The 14,332-nt window shown below is 42.2% G+C and overlaps 1 protein-coding gene across 1 annotated transcript in view; it reads left to right on the top strand.

The window, feature by feature from the left end:
* ADGRB3 (adhesion G protein-coupled receptor B3) overlaps positions 1-14,332 on the top strand; it is a 704,839-nt gene that overhangs the window by 512,588 nt on the left and 177,919 nt on the right. Inside the window, exon 16 of the mRNA XM_074988878.1 lies at positions 7,676-7,702. Coding sequence (XP_074844979.1) covers positions 7,676-7,702 — 27 coding nt within the window. The remainder of the gene's footprint in view (positions 1-7,675; positions 7,703-14,332) is intronic.

Genomic DNA, 14,332 nt, shown 5'->3' with positions numbered 1-14,332 from the left:
AAGGACTACAGAGAGGTATAGCTATCCTGGAGTGGAAGGGAGATGGATTGCATGACTAGTCTGATTTCACCATTGCTTTCTACAATTCGGGTGATTTATCCAGAATTATATTCATGTACCTTAGCCAATTGGTTAGAAGATTCAACCTCTTTGGAAGCCACTATTAGTGTCATTCTGAAGCGTGGCCAGCAAGTGATGCTAAAGAGCAGTGCCCATAGAACCTTTTTATCAGTGGCCCCATGTGACCTCTATGGAACTCTTAAGCTACATTAACAATGGATAGGAGACTCTGAGTAGACCTTCATCTTCCATATTTCAGCCTAATTCACTGCAGTCTCAGCTGCCAGGCAGACTTGAATTTGTTTGCTCCATCTGACAAAAAATAAGTATTAGTACTTATTGAAGAGGTTTTATTGCTTTAGTATAAGCTTCAGTAACTGATGTTATGCTGTCATTAAGTTTCATAAATATAGCCGCTTTGTCAAACTCTTCACCATAAAAACATTAAACTGCCAGTTTATAAAAGAAAGGTTATTAGATGCCAAGAGAAAATTGACTCATCGCTGAATTGGTATCTGAGAATGGCCTATATTTGTCTTAATCAAACAGTCTTATAACGGTATCTAAAAGTGGAATCATTTCCGTGCGTAGTAAATGAATAAAGCAAATGCAGTCTCACAATTGAGAGACCTTCAAGAAATGGTTCTTAGCCCTTCGTTTCAGCAAGATATGAAACTTCCAAAGGATTGCTAACATCCAAATGGTGAGGTTCAAAAATTGATCAGCTGGTTTTCATTTCAACAGCACATAAATACAGCATGGGATTATATTACATAATATTAAATATTCTCCAGGTCAAATAGGTTATTTGAAATCTGAGCTCATTTCCATTTTGTTTTAAGAGGAGTTAGAATCTTGTGCTTTATCTTTTATCTATCCTGTGAATCTAATAGCTGTTAGGAGAGAGATTACAAATTATGGCAAGTAGATAGAAGCAGCACTTATCATTTGGAGCATATTAGTGAATTTTATCTTTCTTTCACATAGCCAAAGTACCTAATAATAAAAAAATTAAAAGTCTGCAAATGGATAAATTCGCCAGTAGTTTTTTTTTTGTTTTTTTTTTTTAGGAGAGCAAAACTTTGCACTTTGATTTTAAAATGCAAAAATGGTTTCTTGAAGACAGACTCATTTTCACTGATAAATTTAAACAGCTAAGAATATTTTTGGATAATAATGATTAAGCTATGTAGTTCATTACTAATAACAAAGAGGAAGACGCATTTTTTTTCTTCTCGTGTTCAGGTTTCTCACAAGGGATGATTCACTTTCCAAGCATCTGTGTGTTATTTTCTTAGCTATGAAGTCTGTGGGGTGTAGAAATTTTTCCTCCATTGTGGTCGTCAATATTTTTGCCTTTGAACCATCTTCCCCTTTAAGTATCAACTCATCCTCTGAATGTGAAGGGTGAGTAGTTTGTAAGACCAACATAAATGCTATTTTGTTAGGTCCTTAATGGACAGGGCTTGTTTAGGCAATACTCCTTCTGAAGTAAAGTACACAGAGCTGAATCAGTCCCTTGAATGGTAGGCTTCAGATAAATCTTAACTCCCTATTTTCTGCTTCATTACTGCACGTTCATAAAACATCTTAGCTCCTTTGCTGCAAGTGGCAAAATATCTAAAATTATTTTCAGTTCTGTTTTTTCTTGCTTAATGTCACCACACAGAAATCACTTTCCAGGGTCTAATCAGGAATTCCCCAGCCCCACTCATCCCCTCAAAAAAGCATCAGCCATTATTCCAATTCACCTACCTCTGTTTGTATTCACAGTAATACCATTTAATGCGAGTAAACATTGAATTTATAAAACATGTAAATTCAGGCAAATTCTGAGTCCAGGTAGAATGCTGCATCCAAAATAACCAGGATGAAATAAAGGCTTAAAAATAGGAATAACAAAATAAACACAGATTAATCCAATAATTTACAACAGCCCAGTTTAACTGAAGGTTATATTCTGTTGCAGAAATCACAAGAAAAAGCTTCTAATGCTGCACAAGAGTGGAGCAGAAAGGCAAACAGTGCGTTGGCAATCCCCATTAGTAAAATAAAATTTACAATTACGTATCTTTCAATTTGAAGAGATAACCTTCCAAAAGTGTGAAACCACTTAAAGGGTGTGAGGAGATATTACTTTCTCTTTTTGTCTGTACGTCTGGATAGAAAGACATTAAATTTATGCCATTCTCTGAAAGCTTTGGAAGGCCTTATTGTAATCCTTTGTGTTCTGACTGGACAGTCTGAACTGCCCTGAAAGAAATTGAAAACACATAACTACCATCATTGTGAATGGTTGCTTTTCTCAACTGCTGGGAAGAGAGGCTGACATTCTGGAATGCTGTAACTAAATCACAGCTGGAGAAAAATGCACATGATTTTAAACTGTATGGTTTCAAAACGTGAGTGAAATTGTCACTAAATATTAATTCCATCTAATCCAATTACACTCTTTTGGTAAATTATAATTTATTTTGTTGGTTTGTCTTCCTGATTATTTTTGTTATTAATAAATGACACTCAGAGTCACCATTGCCCTGAATTTTGTATATTCATGAACACTAATGAGAGTAAAATGTCACCAGATCAGAACAGTGGAATCTTATACCCACTTTGTAATTGATAAGGAAGCTAGCAACAGTGAAAACATGGACAGCTTGCTGAAGACGCATACAAAATAATAGCACAGGATTGCAGGGGGGAAATGGGAAAGGCTAAGGTTCAAAATGAGATACATGTGATAAGGGACATAAAGGCTACAAGAAGAGGTTCTGTAACTACATAAGGAGAAAGAGAAAGATGAAGGAGAGGTCCTGTACTTAGCACGGAAAGAGTTATTAATAGATGACTTCTAGAAGGCTGAAATGTTTAAAGCCTATTTTGCTTCAGTAGTCACAAAAAAGGTTAACAGTGACCAGATATTTATCACATTTAATAGTAACCACAGGGTGGGAGCACTGGTCAAACTAGAGAAAGAAAATGGTAAATAATTTAATTTAATAAGTCTTCTGGCACAGTGCAGTTTATCAGAACTTACTATAATGTGGATTCATAGCTGGTTGAAAAGCCATATTAGAAGTGTAATTACAGATGATGCATTGTCAAACTGACAGAATATATCTAATAAGTTCTGTGGGGGTCTATTCTAGTCTAACAAGATTCAATATTTTCATTAATCATTGGATAACGGGGTGGAAGACATGCTTGTAAAATATGTAGATGATACCAGTCTGGGAGGGATTGCAAGCACTTCAAAAGACAGGATTAGAATTCAAAACAACCTTGACAAATTGGAGAATTGGTATGAACTCAATAAGATGAAATCCAATTAGGACAAATTAAATTACTCAGCCTATGAAGAAAAAAATCAAACACAGAAGTGTGGAAAATGGTGAATAACTGTCTAGACAGTAGTACTGCAGAAAAATGTCCAGTATTGCGATTCAATTGCACAAAAATGTAATAGCCTCCTGTGGTGGTATCAAGACAACTATCATGTATAAGCTGTGAGAGGTGATTGCTCTGCTCTACCCAAAACTGTTGCGACACCAGCGGGAGCACTCTTGTCTATTTCTGAATATCACATTTGAAGAAAGATATTGACAAACTGGAGAGAAAGGAAGGTATGCAAAATAAAGGATAAAATGTTTAGAAAAGACTACTTCTGAGTAAGGCTAAGACTTTTCCCATATTTATTTTTAGTAAAAGTCACAAATCAGTCATGACCAATAAACAAAAACTCACAGGAACCTGTGACCTGTCTGACTTTTATTAAACTTCTGGGCAGAGGAGAGGATTAACAGCTTTGGGCCTCCTCCACTCCTAGTAAGTGACAGCTTCAGCTCTGCTGCCCCAGGGCACGGTCACAAAGTTCTCTGAAAGTCACATAATCCATGAGTTCCATGACAAAATCTTTTCCTTATTTGTGAGGAAAGGTTAAAGCAATGGACATGCATAATCTTGAAAAAAGAAAACTGATGGGGGAAGGGGAATGTTAATAGTCTTCAGATATGTATAGGGAGGTTATAAAGAAGACAATGATCAGTTGTTCTCTATTTCCATTGAAGGTAGGACAAGAGATAATGACTTTAATCTGCAGCAATTGAGTTATAGGTTATGATAATAGAAAGAGTTTTGTAAGTGCATGCATGGCTAGTACCTGGAATAGGTTTCCAAAGTAGGTTGTGGAATCTCTGTTATTGGAAGTTAATCTAGTCTTAATTGGTCCTGCCTCATCCCATGGGGCTGGACTAGATTACCTCTGGAGGTTCCTTCCAGCCCTACCTTATAACAACTTAATGGTGTTCCTTGCCTTAAGAAAATTAAATGTTTGAAAGAAACCTAGTAAAACACACTCAGAAATATCACATCTTCAAGAAGAGAGATGCCCTGTTCATCGTCCTTTGAAAAAATATTTTTAAAAGGAGAGGAAACACTGTTGTTTTCTTCTATCTCTATGATAATAGAAGCAGCAGATTTGCTCCATGTTCACTCGACCACAATCATTTTCTGAATATGAAATGTAATTCTTTGGTATTTTAGTTGTTGTGGGTCTACAGGAGTTGATTGGAAGACAATGTCACTTTTAATTTTATCCAAGTATGGGTTGAATAAATTTTGTTCTGTGCACCAAGGCATGTGCAGATGTGCAACACCCATAGAAATACATGCTGCTGGCTCTGGGAGGTGGTGGTCTCACATTTCTTGTCAGCTGCGCAGCACCTGAATCTCTCCTGGGCGGCTGCTCAAGCACGCAGCTTACGGGGAACACTGATGGAGGGGGAGTTGCTTATTTGATTTACCATTTTAGCTTATCAGCAGAGCCTTACCAGATGCTCGATTTGATGGTTGCACTGCTGATTGGCACGTAAAGTTCAGTTAACTCCAAAATAAACAGGTCTAGAATTACTGTAGCTGAAAAAAAAGGTAAGGGTCTAATCTGCTTGTAAAAACTGAACTAAAAGATATTCGATATTATTCGGGTGTCAACCCATTGTATCTATATTGATTTCATATCAGTTGTTCCTATTTCATTCTCAGACAAACAGGCCTATTGTGTACTTTTTAAAATTAAATTTTATTTAAAGTTTGACAAAACTGCACCTTAAATTGCTTTGGCTGCTCGGATCATACAGGTCTATAAACTGTAATTTATAAAGCCTTTTCATTCAGAAGCCTCATTTATCATTGTAGTGAAAGAATCATAAATAAGCTACAGTACTGAAAAGAAGAAAACAATTAAAGGGGAAAATTGAGGGGAAGACTCTGCAGAAAGGAGAGGCTGACATAGATATTTAGGTCAGAAGGGAAAGAGCAACTTCTGAGTGGATGTCCCTGAAAGAGAGGAGGATAGGAGAAGAGGAAAGGGGCAGGCTGAGTGGATGAGGCAGTGGGGTGTACTTGAGATCAAGGAGTCAGGGTCTACTACATTCTCTTACAGCATGAAAATCACCATGCTGTAAGCTTAGACTATACAGGCTTCACAGGGGAGACCAGCTGAGTTTGGAGGCCCTGACCTAAAAGCGAGATGCAGAGGGATCACAAAGTTATGTTTTAGGAGGTTCACAGTATTAACATTCCTGCTTCTGCACTACCTTCAAGCTGGGCAACGTGAGATCACTGATATCAATGATGAGAATGAAGGTGTTTGGCTGGGTACCCAGTTCTGAAGGCATTACGCCGCAAGCAGCAGCACAGAAAGGTGGAAATACCATACCCATACTTCTGTACTTCTGCTTTCAGAGCTGGAAGACCCGAGAGTGGTGGCTGCTGACTAAGACCGTTTCTACACAGGTCACTTTCTCCGAAAGTGGCATGGTAATACATGGCCCAAAATATGCTAATAAGGTGCGGATGCAAATTCCCCATGCCTCATTAGCATACAGTCACATGCTTTGGAGTCCGGAAGACCGTTCTTCCAGACTCCAAAATGCCGTTTAGAAGCGTAGGCCCCGGGCGTCTTCCAGAAGGAAGTCCTTCTTCGGAGGCCCCTTCTTCCCAAAAATTTTCGGGAAGAAGGGGCATCCAGAAGAAGGACTTCCTTCCGGAAGCTCCGCCGGGCCACGCTTCCACACGGCGTTTTGGAGTCCGGAAGAATGGTCTTCTGGACTCCAAATCACATGACCGTATGCTAATGAGGTGCGGGGAATTTGCATCCATGTCTTATTAGCATATTTTGGGCCGTGTATTATCATGCCACTTTCGGAGAAAGTGGCCTGTGTAGAAATGGCCTTAGGGCTCAGTTCTGCAGGCAGGAGCACAGAAGTAAGAGTGACAGTACCACATCAGGCAATCCTTTCTTCTGTGCAGCTGCTGGCAGTAGCTCTGCCTTCAGAGCTGGGCTCCTGGCCAACAGCTACTGCTCTCCAGCTCTCCACTTCTGAAGTCAAGTGCTGTTGCCAGCAGCTAGGCAGAAATAAGGCGGTTATACAACAGCCCAACACAGTAACCTTGAGACCCCCATACAACTCCTTTTCAGTCAGATTTAAATATCTGTAATCATAACATTTACCATTTTTAAAGTCTTGTGGTTGTAAAGCTAGCCAAAGTGGACCATGAATTTGGCATGGCACTTCTCATGGGGTTTTCTGTCGACATGGAAAAGTTAAAAAGAATTGTTAAAAAAAATTGTTAAAAAAAAAGTTAAAAAAGGTAAAACAAAACATTTTGGGTGTGTCTACACTAGCAAGTACGTTCGAAATTAGGATTGGAAGACCGAGTTCATTTGAAAGAAGCCACCGAGTGTCTACACTTGACACGGCGCTCTTTCGAAATTAACTTCAAAAGAACTCCCCCATTCTTTCGAAACTGGTCCTCCACTTCCAGGATGGGAAAAACGGCCTCTTTCAAAAGACAGTTTCGAAAGAGAGCAAATGTAGATGCTCTGCAACCCGCTTTTTCGAAAGAGCGGGTCCTCCATGGCTACCATCATCTGTCAGGCAACAGCGCCGCTCACAGCACAAGTGGAGGTCTAAGGCTCCAGCGTCTGGCTACCTTTCAGCTCGCAGGCTCCCAGAAGCCCTAAGTCAGGAAGCTGAGAGCATGTAGGCAGCAGGGAGCCAACACTGCCGCCCAGACAGCTGCCAGCCGTGACGCCCCAGGGGAAGCCAAAGCACCTCTGGCACCATGGCCAGTAGCCAGGACTCCCACCCACCCCAGGGGCCGTCCAGGGACCGGGGGAGTCCACCCAGGAGGGGAGCCAGCCCTCCCAAACATTGGGCCCCCTCCTGGACAGAGGCTGAGCTGCAGGACCTCCTCGCCCTGTGGGAAGACAAGGAGGTCCTGCAGCAGACAGGAGTCCAGCACCAAAACAGACCAGGTGAGGTCAAAAGTGAAGGAGCTCTGGCAGGCATGCTGTCGGGCTTGGGACATGGCTGGGCGGTCGGGGCAGCACCTACCAGCTGCCTCTACTACTTAGAACTCGACCACCTACTTGGGCCCACCCCCAGCCATGTATGTGGACACAGACCATGCCCGAGCCGTACCCCTACCTCCCTTTGCCACCAGCCCCAGCCCGCCCCTAGCAGGGCCCCGGACCTGAGGAGGAAGGAGTGGGCATGGACGATGGGGCTCCCAGCCATGGAGCCCCCTGGAGGGGTGAGGCCCCCCACCCCAGCCCCCCATCCCCCCTCCCCCCTCCCATGTAAATAGTTCTCCCCATTCACCCTCCCCGCACACGTGTATATACTTCCCCCGAACGATGAGAAGCACAGTTTTTCCAATAGTAAACAGTTTATTTTTATGGTTTACCCTGTGTCCCCTGTGCATGTGTGCTGGTGGGTGTGCATGTGTGAGCAGGGTGTGGGTGGGGGAGGAGTATGCAGGGTTGGGGAGTTACTGTGGTCCCTGCTCAAAGGCCTGATGCAGGGCCTCCCTTACATGCACCCTGTCCTGCTGGGCCCGGTGGCATGGGGCGGCTGGGGGCTGTCCGTACCCGTGCCTCGCACCAGTGGCCCACCTCTGCATATAGGGCTCATGTTTTGCCTGTACCAGGTTATGGAGGGTGCAGCAGGCCCCGACCACCGCTGGGATGTTGGGGAGGCCCACCTCCAGCCTGGTGTAGAGGCACCTAAAACACCCCTTGAGGCGGCCAAATGCCTGCTCGATGGTGTTCTGGGTGCAGTTTAGCCGCTCATTAAAAAGGTCCTGGCACAGCTGCATGTGCCCCATGTATGGCCGCATCAACCAGGCCTGCAGGGGGCAGGCCGCATCCGCCACAATGCAGGGTATCATCGTCGTGTCCCCGAGGGGGAGTTCTCACTGGGGGGCAAAGGTCCCCTTGGCCATACGACATCCCAGCCCTGAGTTCCTGAAGACCCTCCCATCGTGGGCACGGCTGGACCAGCCCACACTGATGTCCTCAAACTGTCTGCTGTCCTCAACCAGGCCCTGCAGGACCACCAAGTGGTAGCCCTTGTGATTGATGTAGGCCCCACGGCTGTGCTCCAGGGCCCAGATGGCAATACGAGTGCCATCCAGGGCCCCAAAGCAGTTGGGGAAGCCCAGTTCTGGGAATCCCTGGATGGTGTCATCCAGGTCCCCGACGCATACCTGCTGCCTCAGGAGCACCTTGCTGATCTCCTGGATGACCTGCAGGGCATAGGGGGCATGCTCCTGAGCGTGGAGTGGGGTGCGGCTTGCCCACCCATGCCCATCCCCATCTCTGCCCCTGGCCCCAGGGTGCCCGCCCTTCTCCCAATGGTGCCTGTTTCCAGGCTGCTCCCTGCCCGCCCCCCGCATGCAATCTAGGTGTGAGCTGGGCATGGCTTACCTCAATCAGGATGGCCCTGATGGTGGCTTTGCCCATCCCGAACTGGTGGCCAACAGATCAGTAACTGTCTGGGGTGGCCAGCTTCCATAGGGCAATGGCCACCCTTTTGTGCAGGTGGAGCGCTGGCCTCAGGTGTGTGTCTTGGTGCTGGAGGACTGTGGCGAGCCAGTGACACAGTTCCAGGAACGTCCCGTTGGTCATCCTGAAGTTCTGTAGCCACCAGTCATCGCCCCAGTCCTCCAGCACCAGCAGGTCCCACCAGTCGCTGCTTGTGGGGAAGCTCCACAGGTGGCGGATGACCCGATGGACCATCTGGGGACATTGTGCCCTGAGGATGGCATCCAGGAGGGTGGCTATTGTGGTGGCCACCCGGAGTCTCTGAAGCACGGTGGCCAGGACTGCAGCCAAGGCGCTGGCCACAGCTACGATGGAGGGGCGGTGCTGCTTGGGGTCCATGGGGGCCCAGGATGCCACCTCTGCTGTCTGTCTCTTGCGCGCTGCCTGGGGACAGGGTTGCTGGTCCTCAGAGTGTGCAGGCTGAAGTATGGGGGAGCACTTTACGGGGACAGCAGGCGGTGGCCCCGGAAGGGCTCATCCCCCATGCCACCCTGCCCATGGTGCTTCTTATCCCTGCTCTTTCAACAGAGCGCACTGGCACGTATGGATGCTCTCTTTTGAAATTGTGCTGGTGCCTTTCAAAAGAATGGATCCAACCTTAGGTCCCCGGTGGTGTGTGTGGACGCTTCATTTCAAAAGAGCATCTTTTGATGTTCTGTTTCAAAAGACGTTCTTTCGAAACAGAACTGTAGTGTAGACGCAGCCTTTGTGCGACCCAGAACAAAACATTTTGTTGGTTTTAATGACATTAAACAAAATTAGTTAAATTGAGTGAAATTGTAAAATAAATTGTATTTCTGGAAAGTTAAAAATGATTTGCACACAATAATTTTCACCCGTTCTGTTTGACACTATGCTTTCTGGGGACAGTTGTACAATTTCTAAATAGAGAAGTCCAATTAAAGTGGAAGCAGTGACAGCTAATGGACTCAGGACGTAACTGGACTCAGAAAACCTGAAATTTATTCATGGCTCTGTCTGTGATCTGTTTGGTGCTCATGGGCAAATTACTCCTATTTTTGTGTGTTTCTGTTGGGATTAATGATACTGACTTCTCTTGTAAAGTGATTTAAGGTCTACTGACAAAAGTTATCAGAACTAGGTATTATTGTTGTGTTATTACTACTTTTCCTTATCTTACATTACTTCAGCTTCAATGTTGACAACAAATGTGACTTGGCTAACATAACATCCTCATTTTATCTACCACTATGGACTAATTCTTCTAATAACCCTCATTGATTTTCATTACTTGTTTTTTCCCACTGCTTGCTCTTTGTTTCTTTAACTAAATCTACTTTTCCCAACAACCTAAAGAGACTGAGTTGAAAGCAATGTAGAATTGGGAATTTCCTAGATGGATGTGATGTTCACATTTGATAGTGTACATTCAAATAGAGGGGAAAAAAAAGAATACCAAGAAGGAGCTGTCCAAACAGATGGAGCAAAGATAAAAATCCCACAGGAAAAAAAGAGAGAAAGAGAGAGAACAAGTAGCAGATAGACAGGTCGGTTTCATAGAATTTGAGGCTGCTAAAGTCATTGTTCTGACTTCCTGTTTGAGATGCTCAAGATGGATCAATAATATTGAAAAGTACACAGACCAAACAAGTGTGAAAAGAGAAAAATCTAATATTATAATCCTGATGTAGATCATAAAACATCCAGAGGAGAAGTTTTCAGAACCAGTTGAGGCTCAAACAGTGTAAAAGTAATCAAGCAGGTTGTGTTGCAGGAGTTAAGCAGGAAAGAGTGAGATATGAGGTTACCTTTACTTAGTGAAGGGAGGTTGATGGCCATCTTGTTCACACATGAGGAAGTATCAAATGGAGATGTTTTCAGAAGGTGAGGTGATAGTGGAAATTTTGTGTGAGTGTGTGAAAGATCAGGTGAGATGAAGTGGTGATATATAAAAAAGTGTGCTTGTATGTCCACATGCTGGTGTCCATGCAGGCATACTTTCTCAGGAAGAAGAAAAATCAGAAAGAGGATTTATTTGTTGAACTGGCTTCAAATATAACAGCAAATATGGTAAAAAAGTAGGTATATGACATTCAGAAAAAACTAAACACATGCATGTGTCTTCAATGTAGTTTCAGCTGAAATTTATATTCACTCTTTTGTAATATGTACTCTGTTTAATTACATTTCAAATATGCTCAGTATTTCTTGAATCTCTGCAGCGTTTAAGCTCATCGAGTTGCTTTCTGATTGAAGGTCTTTAAAAAAAAAAAGAAAAATCTATTACATTTCAGAGTATTCAAATTCCAATACATTACACTCAGGGTGCGTCTACACTTGCATTCCTCTTTCAAAAGAGGTATACAAATGAGGTAAATCAAAAATGCAAACGAGGTATAAATTGGCATATTTTGTGCCTCATTCGCATATTCTAATTTTGAAAGAGCTTCTTTTGAAAGAAGACAGCCAGTGTAGACGTTGCTCTTTCGAAAGTAAACCCATCTTCAAAAGAATCCCTCTTCCTATTAAATAAAGACCTTTTGAAATTATAGTATGAAAACGAGGTGCCAAGTATGCCAATTTATACCTCATTTGCATTTTCAATTTACCTCATTTGTATATCTCTTTTTATAGAAGAATGCAAGTGTAAACACACCCTCAATTCTTTGAAACTATTGACTTGTAGTACTTTAGCATGTTATATGTGCCTCTGTTTGTAAGTGGTCAGGGTAGTGGGCCTGCAAAGTATAAAATAATTTCAAATTATATTTAGGAGACCTTCATTCTTTGAAACTGGAATTCCAGTTTGTGAAGCAGTCTAGTAACTTTAAATTGCTGTATATTCTAGATCCTACACCCCAATCTTTCCAATGTGAAGTGCTTATAAAACCACTGAAATGCTCTACTAAATTCTAAATTAGACTACAGCTGGATGGTCAGAATTTCAATTTCAATTTATTTATTAATATTTCATTAAAAATCTATTACCTGAACAATACACATAACCATGAAGTTAAACCACTCTGTAGTGTGAGATATTAACTCTTCAATTTTTAACTCTGTCTTATTCAAAATTCTTCATTCAGTTATGTAAATGTCAAAGCCCTGTGAAAAATGAGCTTTAGGCTGAAACACTCAGCTGTTCTCTTTGGCTACATCTACATGAGAGGGTATTTCCAGAAAATGGGGCTTTTGTTGGAAAAACCCATGGAATGTGTACGTGCAAAATGGGCTTTGTCAACAGTCTGTCGACAAAACCTGGCACATCCACAGGCAGTGTTATACCTCGCCGCGTTTAGGTATAATGTTTTTATTGACAGTTTCCTATCAACAAAACATCTGTGTAGATGCTCTGGGGCCCTATGGCTGACAGACAGGGCTTCTGATTCACCGGGCAGCCGTGTTTGCAGAGCTTCTGGTCGCCGTTCTGTTGAGAGAAGGCCAGGCAGTCTGGCTGCTCTCTGTTGACAGAACAAACTGCTCTTTCAATCTGCTTTTATATGTAGAGGCACTCTGTCAACAGAAGTGTTGCCAGGAAATCTCTTGTGACAGTCACTTCTGTCAACAGATGCTTCTTGTGCCGACATAACCTTTATGAGAGGGACACCACCATCATTTTGTGCACTGCTCCAAATTTCTCCTTCCGAGAAGTCCTGTGCGGCTGGTGGGCAGTAACATCAGACAATAGACTATTTGCGTACACAGTATCCCATAGCCACCTATTAGTTTTACAGTGAATCTGTATACAGATATAATATTACAAAGTGCTTATAAAAAGATTAACAACAGGACTTTTCTATGATATATATTTAGGCTTTAAACAGATCATATTTATGTTTATTTGTTAGAGTTTTTTATTCCGCTCTATTTCAGTTTCACAGTTGCAGGAAATGGTGGGGGTGTCAGACAATCTTTGTTAATGGGAGTCTCTAAGTTCTCAAGCAGCATTTGCCTTACTTTGCCTATCTCCAAATTTTCAATATAACCAATGCAAATATTTTTATTGGTTTGGGGAAGATGAACTCACAGTTTACCAACATTTCCAGTCAAACCTGTATTCTATTTCTAGCTTTGCCAGAAATGACCATATGCATGTTTCAGATCCTCAGTTAATTCACCTTAAAAGTGGAATAAATGTTACTTACCTGCCTCCTAAAAATCAGTATGTGTAATACATTTCAAACTAATTCAAAGCCATAGACCTTATGCCCCCCTGAACTTTTATGGATCAAAACATTTTGGAGCATTTCACAGCTAATCCCCCTAATTTAACTGGCTGAATCAAAATCCTCCACCTCATTGTTCATAAACTTGTGGAGTGACGGAAAATCAGATGCATTTTTCATAGGATGGACATATCTGAATTTGTATTTTGTACAAACTTGTGTGGTGTAACTGATACACTGTACTATGAGCTCCTTTAATCACAAAGGCTGTGTCTACACTAGCAAGATCTTTCGAAAGAGTTTTTAAAAGAAGGGGGTTCTTTCAAAAGATCCTGCAGAGCATCTACACACAAAAAATATTCTTTTGAAAGTAAATTGAAAGAACATGGTGCTGCTTTTGACAGCACTCTTCTACTTCCATTTCATGAAGTGTGCCCCTTTCAAAAGCTTCTTTCAAAAGAAAATGTTTATAGGTGATCCGCAGGGCCCTTCTTTCAAAAGAGCACTCCTCCTGGCACCTGTTTTCAATGACTGGCCCATTCTTTTGAAAGAGGAGGGAGGGGGTGGATGCTCACTTTTGAAAGAACAGATCACTGTTTGGATCCACTTTTTTGTGTGTGGACGCTCTCTTTCAAAAGAAGTTCTTTCAGAAGAGATCTTCCAGAAGGGCTTCTTTTGAAAGATCTCTGGAATGTAGTCATAATCAAAGTGAGGAGTAACACATTGTACACAGGCCTCTTACAAAAATAGTGGAAGAATGAAAAAGGTTGTTGGGCTTTTGTTGTTGTTGTTGTTGTTTAATTACTTACATTCACTTTTTAAAGAGAGAGTAATAGTAAACCAGTAAACTCTCAAGGGCACAAAGTAGCCATAAACTCAATTTAATCAGCAACTCAGACTGAGTTTATGACTTCTTTGTGTCACTGGATCAGTGCAAACCAACCAGACCATATTGGAGAAACAGTTCAATATGCTGTTATATAGAAGAATAACAGCCTTAACTATGAAAGAAATAATACTGAAGGAAAAAGAAACTGTGAGCACACAAATATTAATTTCTATTTGACCAGCCTAAAAGAAGTTGCATTCTTGACTCTTTTTTTCTATTTATTTTTTTACAAAGATGAGTCTGGGGTGGGAGGTTGCCACTGAAAATCTTACCTATTTTCTATATTTAAAAAATACAAAAATCTGTTTTAACAAGGGTGGAGAACCTCCAGACTGTGGGCTGCATGTGGTTCATCAGAGTTAGCTGTGA

This window comes from Carettochelys insculpta, chromosome 3 (genome assembly GCF_033958435.1).
Source record: "Carettochelys insculpta isolate YL-2023 chromosome 3, ASM3395843v1, whole genome shotgun sequence".
Lineage (NCBI taxonomy): Eukaryota > Metazoa > Chordata > Testudines > Carettochelyidae > Carettochelys > Carettochelys insculpta.
Note: the sequence above shows the minus strand (reverse complement) of the source record. Positions and strands in the feature narration are given on the sequence as shown.